At 56.6% G+C, this 11,857-nt stretch overlaps 2 protein-coding genes across 2 annotated transcripts; one reads left to right on the forward strand and one right to left on the reverse strand.

Annotated features, from left to right (window-relative positions):
* Positions 1-1,784: 1,784 nt before the first annotated feature.
* Positions 1,785-3,076, reverse strand: FAM167B (family with sequence similarity 167 member B). The gene is made up of 2 exons (XM_028113889.2): positions 2,689-3,076; positions 1,785-2,039 (listed from the first exon to the last, which is right to left on the reverse strand). The coding sequence occupies exons 1-2, from the start codon at positions 2,947-2,949 to the stop codon at positions 1,809-1,811; spliced, it is 492 nt and encodes a 163-aa protein (XP_027969690.1). The 5' UTR covers positions 2,950-3,076; the 3' UTR covers positions 1,785-1,808.
* A 2,245-nt stretch (positions 3,077-5,321) lies between these two features.
* On the forward strand, positions 5,322-11,826 carry LOC114217099 (myotubularin-related protein 9-like). The gene is made up of 11 exons (XM_028113883.2): positions 5,322-5,409; positions 5,560-5,880; positions 6,058-6,166; positions 6,406-6,531; positions 6,646-6,819; positions 7,306-7,532; positions 8,989-9,150; positions 9,325-9,466; positions 9,549-9,769; positions 11,277-11,428; positions 11,507-11,826. The coding sequence occupies exons 2-11, from the start codon at positions 5,696-5,698 to the stop codon at positions 11,635-11,637; spliced, it is 1,629 nt and encodes a 542-aa protein (XP_027969684.2). The 5' UTR covers positions 5,322-5,409; positions 5,560-5,695; the 3' UTR covers positions 11,638-11,826.
* Positions 11,827-11,857: the final 31 nt, after the last annotated feature.

The following is an 11,857-nucleotide window of genomic DNA, read 5'->3' on the forward strand; positions in this document are numbered from 1 at the left end:
GCTGACTGGTAGGCCTTTCTGTTAGAGGCAGGAGACAGGAACCTAGTCACAGGCAGCAAGCAGGCCCAGAATCTCCCTTTCCCTTGGGGCCAGGCTGAGGGTGGCACCCATCATAGGCTAAGGGCCAGGTCACCAGTGTTATGAGGAACCCTGGGTGGCTTCTATGAGGCATCAGAGCTGGGCCCTGCCCACCCCCCCACCCCACCCCCCGCCGGCCCCAGGAAAGTATGAATGTGTCACAGTTACCACCACTGGAGCCTACACTTATTGAGCAGGTTGGGGGAGGGGAGCCCACAGAGCATTGTTGGGGTTTGTGAGGTGGAAGCTGATGTTCTGTGCACCTCAGCTGCAGAGGGAAGGGGGAGACAGGAAATGGGTGGGGGGAAGAGGAAGCCTGAGCTGGAAAGTCAGACAAAGCGGGTACTAGAGAAACAAAGGCTGAGGAGAGACAATGTTAAAAACCCACAGAGTGACCCAGAGCCCTGCCCTGCCCGTCTCTGGGCCTCTGCACAGCCGTACTGCTACCACTGGTGAGGGCAAGGATGAGGAAGAGGCAGTTCGTGGGTTTTGAGTGTTGGTTTGTTTTTAAGATTTTATTTTATTTATCTATTATTTTTTTTTTTAAAGATTCCATTCGTTCAGTAGAGAGAGATGGAGAGAGCACAAGCAGGGGGAGAGGCAGAGGCAGAGGGAGAAGCAGACTCCCTCTGAGCAGGGAGCCCAATGCAGGGCTTGACCGCAGGACCTGGAGATCATGTCCTGAGCTGAAGGCAGACTCTCAACCATTTGAGCCACCCAGGTGCCCCTTAAGATTTTATTTATTTATTTGTTAGAGAGAGAGAGCACAAGCAGGGGGAGCAGCAGGGGCAGAGGGAGAAGCAGACGCTTAACCGACAGAGCCACGCAGGCACCCCGGTTTTGAGTGTTATTAAGCATTGTCTCACTGAAGACATCCCCAACTACTTGTGGAGTAGAAGTAGCATAGTAACATTTCCCGTTGAGAGGTAAACAAACAGCTGCAGGGACCTCCTCAAGGTCTGATGGAAATGCGTGGTGGAGGGGCACCTGGATGGCTCAGTGAACCTGTCTGCCTTCAGCTCAGGTCCTGATCTCAGAGTCCTGAGATCGAGCCCCACATCCAGCTCCCTGCTCAGAGGGAGTCTGCTTCTCCCTCTGTCCCTCTCCCTACTTGGGCTTTCTCTTTTTTTCTCTCTCTCTCTTTCTCTCTCTGACTCTCAAATAGATAAATAAAATATTCTGAAAAAAGAAAAGAAATGCATGGTGGAGCTGGCTTGGAACTCAGGTCTACCAGGTCCTGCATTCTTCAGCTGCCCCTTGACCTGTCACCTGCCATAGGGGTGATTTAGAATTTCAAGTTCTTGCCCAGTTCTGAACTTGGTAAGAGAGGGATACAGTGCTGGAGCTGGGGGAGAGATGAGGATCCATCTGTTCATCTCCACAGCAACCCAGGCCTTCTCTCCTGCAGTGGAATCCCGGGCCCCAGCTACAGATAACAAACACACAGCGACCTTGGGCCTGAAAAAATGACTGCAGAGACCTTGATGGAAGCAGAGTGGGCCTTTATTGAAGAGCTTGCGGGGCGGGGGGGGGTCTGTGAGCTTCTCCCCTTCCTCCAACGTCCTCTCCCCAAGCTAGGGCAGCAGGGGTGACAGGATGCTGGGGCTTTATACTCCCAGAGAACTGAGTGACCCCCCAACCCTCCCACCACCCCTTGCCAGGTGCTGGCGCCGTTGAGGCACCCCTCCCTTCCTCCTTCCCAGGAGGTCTCAGGAGGCACGCAGGTGCCCTCAGCAGAGAGTGAAGCGGCGGGCACTGATGTTCATGCGCGTGAGGCCGAGGTGCCGCAGCGGCGGGGCCAAGGCGAGGCCGGCCCCCGGCTCCAGCTCCAGCTCCAGCTCCGCCTCGTCCAGCAGCTCTTGGTGCAGGTGACAGGCTTGGTCCACCTTCAGCCGGTGCAGCTGGGCCCGCAGCCGAAGCAACTGCCCCGCCAGCTGCTGGTCCTGAGCCTGCATCTCCCGCTGCGGCCGAGAGGGGGCGTGAGACTGCGCACTGGTCCTCCGCCACTCGCGTCAGTCTTCCCTTCCTGTCCAACACCTGGGTCTTTGCCCCGGCTGTGTCCTCCCCACCCCCTCTCGCCCCAGCTGGATCCCTCCGCATCGCTCAGATCTTGCTGTAAAACTAAGGAGCGATTGTTACACAAATACAGGTGCCTGCAGGCCAACTAAACAGCAGTCTCCAATTTAGAGGCTAGACATCCTTTTGTTTGCACATATTGGGTTAAGAGCCACCTGCGTAATGCTGGCCTTCTCAGATTCTGCCTACAGTGTGGTCAGTGCCTCATTTTGTCCTGCACTGCCCCTTTGAGCTATAGCAATTCCCAGAGTAGGGGAGACCATGCCTTCCCCATCTATAACTGGTGGCCCCAAAGGGCAGGGCTCTGTCCCCAGAGCCACAGGAGTAGTCCGTAGTAGGTAGGTTGGATGGAATCCTGCTTCAGCAAGTCTCCCTGAATAAATCGCTGGACAAGTTCATTCACGGCTCCTTAGCCCCAGGGCAAAGCCACAGGAGTAGGGCAGTTGCTGGAGGCGAGGTCCACCCTCACCCCCTCCCCACACCCACGGTTGGTTCTTGGGTCCTAAGGATGACTGCCCACCCCACCCGACTCACCAGCTCCCGTCGGAGCCACTCAAGGGCAGAGTCCATTGAGTCGAAGCCGCAGAGGGCGCCAGGGCCCCCCAGCCCAGGTCTGGTTTGGGCCCTGTGCCACGTCTGGCTCTGGACCCGGGCTGTCCACTCCAGATATGAGGGCCGCCGTGTCTGCAGCTGCAGCTTGGCCGTCAGTGCCTTCACAGAGTCCAGGCTCTCTTCCTCCTCATCCTCTTCATTTTCTTCACCCACTGTCTGGAATTCCAGTGGGCCCAGGGACATGGTGGGTTTGGGGTGAGTGACGGGGCAAGGCTACAGCTCTGGGAAAGGTTGGCAGTATGGCTGGGGGGTGTCGGCAGGAGCCGAGGGTGACAGAACTGTGCCAGGGAGTGTGTGATGGTGAATGTTCAAGGTGGGTCAGGGAGGCCGAGTGTGTCAGGGTGGGTGAATAGAGAGGTATGGGAAGCCGAGTGTGCAAGGGCTGGGATTTTCCTGGCCTGCTAACCCGGGATTCACGTGATGCCATCCGGATGGGGGCCGGAGGAGCTGGGCTCCTCCGGCCCCTTGGATGAATTTTATTGTCTTTGCCCAAAAGGAGACACCCTGTTCCCAGAAAGGAAGTTGCTCCAGGATGAGAAAAGCATCATCCACACTAGAGTCTTGGCCTTCTTCCCAAGACCCAAGTTAATGGGGGTGGGGAATGGATAGAAGGCTGATGAGCTGCCCTCTGTCCTCATGACATTTGGACATGTCATGGACTCTCTGTTGGGACAGATCAATGATTTCAAGCTGTACTCTAAGGACCTTTAGGTTCCCTTGGAAATCCCTCAAGGACTATGTATGGGATAAGGGCAGAGCTGTAGATGGGCTCCTAGACCCTCCCTCTCCCTGCCCCTCCCAGGGCTTCAACCAGAGCTGTTCCCTTTTTTAAACTTTGTATTGAAAAATAACAGACACAGAAAATTTCACACATCATAAGTAATGACAAGCCTTGCTGAATTCTCCCGAACTAAACCCACTTGTGTACCCAGCACCCAGATGGAACAACTGAGCATTACCGGCATCCAGGAATGCCCCTGGCCGGTCACTACTCTCCCAATCTCTGACAGCAACGATTAGTTTGCCTTTTTGTGTACTTCCTAATGGTTCTCAAACTTTATTTTTTTAAATGTGTTTTGGGGTTTTAAGATTTTATTTATTTGAGAGAGAGAGAGAGACAGAGAGAGAGCACGTGCACAAGCTGGGAAGAGGCAGAGGGAGGGAGAAGCAGACTCCCTGCTGAGCAAGGCTCAACCCTGGGATCATGATCTGAGCCGAAGACAGAAGACAGACGCTTAACCAACTGAGCCACCCAGGAGCCCTGGTTCTCAAACTTTAGCGTGCATGGAAATCTCCTGGAAAACGTATTTAAGGAGACACGTGGCGGTGGGGGGGTGGGGTTGATAATTTGCATTTCTAATGAATTCCCATCCCAGCTGCTCTGGAATTTTACAATTCGTACTTTTTTTTTTTTTAAGATTTTGTTTATTTATTTGAGAGAGAGAATGAGAGATAGAGAGCACCAGAGGGAAGAAGGTCAGAGGGTCAGAGGGAGAAGCAGACTCCCCGCTGAGCAGGGACCCCCGATGCTGGACTCCATCCCAGGACTCCAGAATCATGACCCGAGCCAAAGGCAGTCGCTTAACCAACTGAGCCACCCAGGCGCCCCCAATTCGTACTCTTTTCTGTCTGGTTCCTTTCACAGATCATTCCAATTTTATGTTTACGTTATGGGTGTCCACCTATGATTTCTTTTCTTTGTGTGTTTTTTATTTTTTATTTTTTTAAAGATTTTATTTATTTATTAGAGAGAGAGAATGAGAGATAGAGAGCACAAGAGGGAAGAGGGTCAGAGGGAGAAGCAGACTCCCCGCCGAGCAGGGAGCCCGATGTGGGACTCGATCCCGGGACTCCAGGATCATGACCTGAGCCGAAGGCAGTCGCTTAACCAACTGAGCCACCCAGGCACCCTCTTTGTGTGTTTTTTAAAAGAAGGGTTTTGCATACGTGTGTGCGCACACACCCACACCCACACCCACACAAACCTAGAACCTAGTGCACCAAAAGGCCCTTTGAAGGCAGATGTCTGTCTTCTTCTTCTTAGTAATCAGCACTTAACACAGTATAGGCATCAGTGTTTAAGAAATCAAAGAATTAAAAAAAAAAGAAATGAAAGAAAAATTGGATGGATGGATAGATGGATGGATGGGTCCTCCAGTAAATCCTTTCAGCTCTTGTAGTTTACCAGCTTGGGTGTGTCTCTTGCCAGACGGAAAATCCTAATGAACAGAACCTTCCTCAGTCATCTTTGTGTCCCCATACAGGGGCCAGCTCGGTGAATGGGCAATTCATATTTGGTTGAAGGATGGAGTGATAGTGAGAGGAGAGGGCAGGACTAAACCAGGAGTGGCCCCCGTAGAGGGCGCCCTCAGACAGGGACTTCCAGCTGTGGTGGGGGAGGGGCACCAGCTACACAGCTGCTTGCATTTAAGGTGGACTAAGGGATTTCCCCCACCCAGCCTCAGATGTAGGGGGAGGAAGCACTCAGTTCCCAGTTTCACACCCACCCTTTCCACCCCTGCCACCAGGGTACAAAAGAAGAGACGGTAATTTTTCTTTTTTAAGTCAGTGAGAGTGCCGGCACCTAGGTTAAAAACAAAACAAAACAAAAATGTTGACTGCCACCTGAGACCAAGGCACGAGGTAAAGGGCTTTAAGCAAGATTATTCTCCCCATTTCACAGATAGATGAAATTGAGGTTTCCTTCACAGGTTCTGGCCGGGGTCCTCGCTCAGAGGTGCTGGCAGTAGGAGGGGAAAATTCCTGTGAAACTGTTCGATCCCTTCTTCCAAGGGGCCTCCTTAACAGCTGTCCTGCCGGCGTCGCCAGCTGCCCAGCCAGTTCCTGTCCCTTTCGGAGCCCGCGCTCGCCCCGCCTGACGCTCCGGGAGTCTGTCCTTCTTCTGGGCCCCAGGCCCACCACAGACGGAATGGAGTTCTCGGAGCTGATCCGTACCGGCCGGGCCCAAGCCAAGCTCCTGCGGGGTCCGGAGGCGCCCCCACTGCGTGGCACGCTATGCGTCACCGGCCACCACCTGCTGCTGTCGCCGGGGCCCCAGGCGACTTCAGACCTGTGGCTGCTGCTGTTGCGTAGGGTAGACTCCATCGAGAAGCGGTGAGACGTGGCGGGGGCGTCCCCGTAGTTGCGGAGCTTGCGGCTCCGCGGAGGAGGGGGAAGGGCAAGCGCGGTTGGAACTGGTACCCCCTTGCACTGCGTCCAATCCTAATAAACTCGTTTCTCCTCCGCTGGTGGGGGGCGGGGGATACTAAGCCTAAGCTCGTCCATCCCCAGGGTCTCGGGTGACTCCGGCACCATCACGTTGCGCTGTAAGGACCTGCGAGTGTTGCAGCTGGACATAGAGGGCGTGGAAGCCACGCTGGACATCGCCCGTTCCATCGAGGTACGCCAGCGGTGCTCCCGAGGCCCTTAAGCTACCCCTATTTCGTAACGACGGGAGTAAACAGGGGCTACTGCGCAGGGAGACTCAGCATCCAGCGTTATCCTGGAACACAGCTAATGGCAAGGGATGCAGGGAGGTCTAGAGTACGTGCAGAGGAGGAAGCTGCGGAGCGCAGGGGCCGGGAGCGCGCGGGTGAGAAGATTTCGACTTTGCCCCGATCCCCCGACTTCCTTCCCCAGGCGCTGTCGTCCTTGGAATCGGTCATCACTTCCTTTCCGTTCTTCTACCGTCCCAAGGGCTTGAGACTGGGCGACGCCTGGCACTTCCACCCACCCGAACGCTACTACAAGCGAGTAGCTCGCGAGGTGGGTGCGGTGGTGGGGGCCCGCGGTTGTGCGAGCGCCGGGCCTGGGAGGGGCGTGAGGACCGGGCGCTCACTGAGTGCCCTAACCTGGCCTTTGCCTCTCCGTGCGCCGCAGACCAACGCGTGGCGGCTGAGCGAGGTGAACGAGGACTTCAGCTTGTGCCCCAGTTACCCCCGCGCGGTGATCGTGCCTCGCGCGGTAGACGACGATGCCCTGGCGCGCTGCGCCCGCTTCCGCCAGGGAGGCCGCTTCCCTGTGCTCAGCTACCACCACGCTCCCAGCGGAACCGTGAGCCCGCCCGTCCCCAGACTCCGCCACTAGGAACAACTGCGTCCTTTCTTGGCCCTTTTCTGCACTGGCCCGGCCAATTCGCCGCGCGCGGGCCGCCCAGGCTCTTGCTCTTTCTGGCCCCGCCCCCTCCGTTCCCTCCGCCCTCCCCGGACTCTGACCCCGCCCCTCTGTCCCAATACGGAGTCTTGCCAATCTGGGCCCCGTCCCCGGCCGTTCGGGTTCCTGGAGCCTAGTCCAGTCTTTGTCAACCCTGGATCCGCCCAAGGTCTACTCTTCAGGTCCCTTTCCCCTCCGGCTACACCCCACCCAAGCCCGGGCCCTGCGCCTTGTAAGTTCCGCTGCTAGGGTCCCTGCGCTCCAGCCCGCCCCTGCCAGGCTTTGGACCCGCCCTAGTGTGTAGACCCTCCCTAGGGGCTCCCCGAGCGACGTACCCGGGCCGGGGCTGGGTGGCTATGGCTTCCGGAGTGGAGTCCCCGTCCGCAGGTGCTGCTCCGTTCCAGCCAGCCCCTGACTGGTCCCCAGAAAAGGCGCTGCGCTGAGGACGAGGAGCTGCTGCGAGCTGCGCTGGCGGGGGCTCGCCCTGGAGCCCGGGGTTTCATCTTGGACACGCGCTCGGCTCAGGCCGCCAAACAGGCCCGCGTGACTGGCGGCGGCACCGAGGCCAAAGCCGCCTACCCGGGCTGGAAACGGCTGCACCGGCCCCTGGAGAGGTGAGAGGCCTTTCTGTCCTCTTCTGGGCGCTCTCCCACCGGACTCTTCGGGCAGACGAGTGTGTGTGTGTGGTGGAGGGGGAGGGTAGCAGGAGTAGGGGGTGTCTTCCAGGAACCTTGGGGACTGACTGTTAGGCATTTCTGAGTAGCCATCCTATCCGGTGAGCATCCCCACTTGCACACACACCCCCCCCCCCCAGAGCTCATTTCTCTCTAGGCACCCCCAACCCTGCCTGGAAAGAAAAAGCCTCTCTTTACATTAAACTGGAATTTGTCTTCCACGAACAACCTCACCACACACACACATGCACATACATGCACACACGCTCACACACACCCACACCTCTCTCCCCATTGGTCCCAGCCCTCCCCTGAGGGCTCTACCTGCACAGCTGTGTCTATCCAGGTGATGGTAGTACCAAGGGAGAGCAGGTCCTCAGGGAGTTTTTGTGCTTTGAGGAGAGTGGACTGCTCCCCTGTCCAGAATACAAAACTGTTTATTCCTTCATTCAACCAATGTTGATTGAGCACAGAGGCTGGGACGGTGGCCAGCCCAGACGGGGTTGGGAGATCAGCAGTACATGGGCAGTTAGGGTTCAGGGTGATGAGCGGCAGCACAGAGCAGGCGCCCCTCTCCTGTGTGTAGGGAGTACAAAGAAAGTTTCCCTGAGAATTGGAGGTGTTAGCTGGCACCTGGAAGAGGAGTTGGCCAGAGAGCAGAACATTCCAGGTGGAAGGAAAGGCAGGTGCCCAGGGGCAGAGCTCCTGGTCATTTGTCCTGTTTGGGGAGCTGCAAGCACTTCAGAATGGTGGACGTGTAGCCTGTGGGCTAGACGCAGAGAGAGATGGGGCTAAAGGGGTGACAGGGACCAGAGCAAAGGTCTTGAATGCCATCATTATGAGCTTAGACTTCATCCCAAAGGCAGGGGGGAGCCACTGAAGGCTTTTACTCAGGGCTGGAAAAGTCTCCATGAGATTTTCTGGCAGGAGGTCACATGGGTGATCTTGAGCAGGGCAGTTCCTGGGAAGCAGGAGCAGGTACCAGAATCGTAAGAGTGTTGTGTTTCTCTTGTCAGACTGGGGCTCCCCGGGGAGTACGGTGTCGCTCCCATCAGATTGGGCTACTTCAAGGGCACTGGGATGCTTCCATCAAAGTGGGGGTTTCCCAGGGCATTGTTTCCCAGGAGGGCTGTGTGACCCCTCCCCAGGTACCCCCCAACAGACTAGGTCTCCCCCAAGGGGTCTGGGGTCTCCTCCATCAGATTGGGGAATCCTCCAAGATCCTGAACCATTTCCATCAGATTAGGTGGGCTCCCCAAATGGTCCTGTGTCCCTCTTATCAGATGGGTTCCTCTGAGGGTTCCTTGTCTGCCTCGTTGGTCTGGAGCACTTGTTCCCAGGCTGTGCTCACCAGAGCTTGGGTGGAGATGGGATGACCAGATTCCCACTTGTGCAGGGGATGGCCCCTACAGGAGAGTTTCGTGCGCCTGGTGGAGGCCTGTGGAGACCTGGAGCAGAGCATGGACCGATGGCTCAGTCAACTAGAGGCCTGCCACTGGCTGGCACATGTGAAGGAGGCACTGAGCACCGCCTGCCTAGCAGCCCAGGGCGTGGGGAGGTAAGCCCCCTGCCACGAGGCAAAGAACAGGGCGGACGGGCAGGGCCCTCAATCCCTGGGCACACAACCATGTCTCAGTAAGCACGGACAGCCTAGAAATGGGCCCATTTGGCTCCTGGCCCGCCCACCCCAGGCTGGGAAGGCCTGGCTACTGTTAACAGCCCTGGCCCACAGGGAAGGGGCCTGCGTCCTGGTGCATGGGGCTGAAGGCACGGACAGCACCCTGCTGGTGACTTCGCTGGCCCAGCTCATCCTGGACCCCTCGAGCCGGACCATGGCTGGATTCCAGGAATTGGTGGAGCGGGAGTGGATCCAGGTAAGTGGCTGCTCAGCCCCAGCCCTGCCCCTCTATCCAGAGACCCTGCTTCCTTGTGCCCATCGCTCTGCCCCCTCCCCAGGCCGGCCACCCCTTCCAGCTGCGCTGTGCCCACTCGGCCTTCTCCCATGCCCGCCCCAAGCACGAGGCACCCACCTTTCTCCTCTTCCTGGACTGCGTGTGGCAGCTGGGCCACCAGTTCCCGCTGTCGCTGGAGTTTGGGGAGGGGCTGCTGTTGGCCCTGTTTGAGCACGCCTATGCCTCCCCTTTTGGCACCTTCCTCTGCAGCAGCGAAAAGGAGAGGTGAGCGAAGGGGGTGTCAAGGTGGGTCAGGGGCTGGGCACAGGCCAGGGTCAAATACCTGCTGTGTCAGCACCGAGGTCCCAGAAGACATCTTTCCCTTTTGGATGAGTTTCTCTTTGGGGAAAACTCCAGTGTTTTCTCCTCCCCTGCCTCCAAATCTCACCCTTCCCCCTAACTTCTGCAAACCCAGATTTGAATGGGTCCACGGCCAGTCCTTCAGACCTACCCACTCTGTTCAGAGCCAAGAGCAGACACACCCCTAGCTTAAAAACAAGGACTGAAGGGGGAAGTTCCTGCCGAATAAGTCATTTCTGGGGCTCTCTACCACTTTGCAGAGTTGATTCTAGTGAAGCAAAGGAGTAGAGGTTGAAAACGGAGTCAGATTGTTTGGGCTTAACTTCCGGCTCCATCACTCACCTGCTGGTGATCATAGGAAACCTGTTTCCTGTTAGTAGCAAGGAGGCTTCTAGTAGCAGCGGGCATGTCTGGGGGCTGGGGCTATGTGTGGATTAGCTGGGTTAAAACATGCGAAGTGCTTGGCACAGAGCCTGGCCCGTGGGCACCCCAGCTGTGGCTGTTCTTACGGTCTGGTTCGCCTGGTGCATATGCTCCCAAGCCCCCCAAAGCCATCTTTCTCTCATCCGTCTGACATGAGGGGAGGGTTCACTCCCCTTCTCACTTTTGTTGCTCAACCACCCCCCGCCCCAATGTTGTTTTCACTGACTCCATTACTGGGTCACCCCGGTTAGAAACTCTTATCTCGATGTATCTCCCTCTCCCCTGCCCTTCATATACAGCCTTTCTCCTAAAGCTTTCTTACCTTGTCCTTTCCTGGCAAAGGCCCCTCCTACTGACCCCAGTCCAGACTCTTTCCATGTGGGCTGTGGGAACAGCCGCCTCACTGTTCTATCACCAGTTTAAAAAACTCACCAACAGGGGGCACCTGGGTGGCTCAGTTGGTTAAGTGTCCGACTCGATTTCAGTTCAGGTCATGATCTCGGGGTCATGAGATCAAGCCCCGTGTCGGCCTCCACAGTGGGCTCCGCACTGGATGTGGAGCCTGCTTGATTCTCTCTCTCCCTCTGCCCCCCCGCCCCCTGCTTGTGCTTTTTCTCTCTTTTTAAAAGAAAAAGACAAAAACCCACCAACGCCCACTTGGGCCCTCTCCCATTTTCTTGCTCTTGGCCCTGTTGTCTTCCCTCCCCTAAGTATTTCTATGCTTTTGCACATCTGGTGAGCTTCTGCGGACAGAACCAGCCCAAGTGGCACATTCTCAGTAACCTCCCCTGAGGCTTCCAGGCAGAGCTCAATGAACTCCTGAACAACTAGGACTTTGTCTTGTTCTACTTTATTCCAGTGCTCAGTACAGGATCTGACTGGCAAGAACATTTGCAGGAAAAAGGAGAGATTATCACTGCCCCCAGGGTGGCTGTCACCCACCTAACCAGGGTCCCCAGTCCAGAATCCCAGAAGGTGTAGCTTGAGTCTGGAAACTCACTCCCTACAGATGCCTGTGTGAAGTGAGGACTCGAACCCACTCCTTGTGGTCTGGGCTCAACCAGCCAAAAGAGCAACGGAAACTCCGGAACCCGCTCTACGTCCCCAATCCCTTGGCCATCTGGCCCTCTGTGGAGCTCCAGACCCTGCGACTGTGGCAAGGTGACCCCCTACCCCACCTCCTTCCCTGGGGAGCCAGCCCCTCTGCTCAGTTTCCTTATCTGCCCTCCTCCTCCTCAGGCCTCTTTCTGCGCTGGATCCGCCCGCCTGAACCTTCAGAGGTAGCGTGGGAGAAGGTGTGGCAAATAGTGACAGATAAGAAGACAGAGGGCTGTGAGCCAACAGTTTCAGCCTCTGAGCCCCGACTTTAAGTGCTGGCTCCTTGGATGGTGGCTGAGATGTTCCAGAGATGCCTCCAGGTCCCTTAGCACCTTTGGACCCTGGATGAGGGTGCCTGCAACCCAGCCTCGTCCAAAACATACTGAAGCTCCAGGTCTGAGGTGTCTATAGCGTAGGGAGAAGGTCTAACTAATAACTAATAAAGATCCCCATGACTGGTATCAGCTCGCTGGGGTGTCACTGAGGAGGGAA

This window comes from Eumetopias jubatus, unplaced genomic scaffold, assembly GCF_037043125.1.
Source record: "Eumetopias jubatus isolate StellerSeaLion01/CBP00866 unplaced genomic scaffold, mEumJub1_p1.0 scaffold_4, whole genome shotgun sequence".
Taxonomy (NCBI): Eukaryota; Metazoa; Chordata; class Mammalia; order Carnivora; family Otariidae; genus Eumetopias; species Eumetopias jubatus.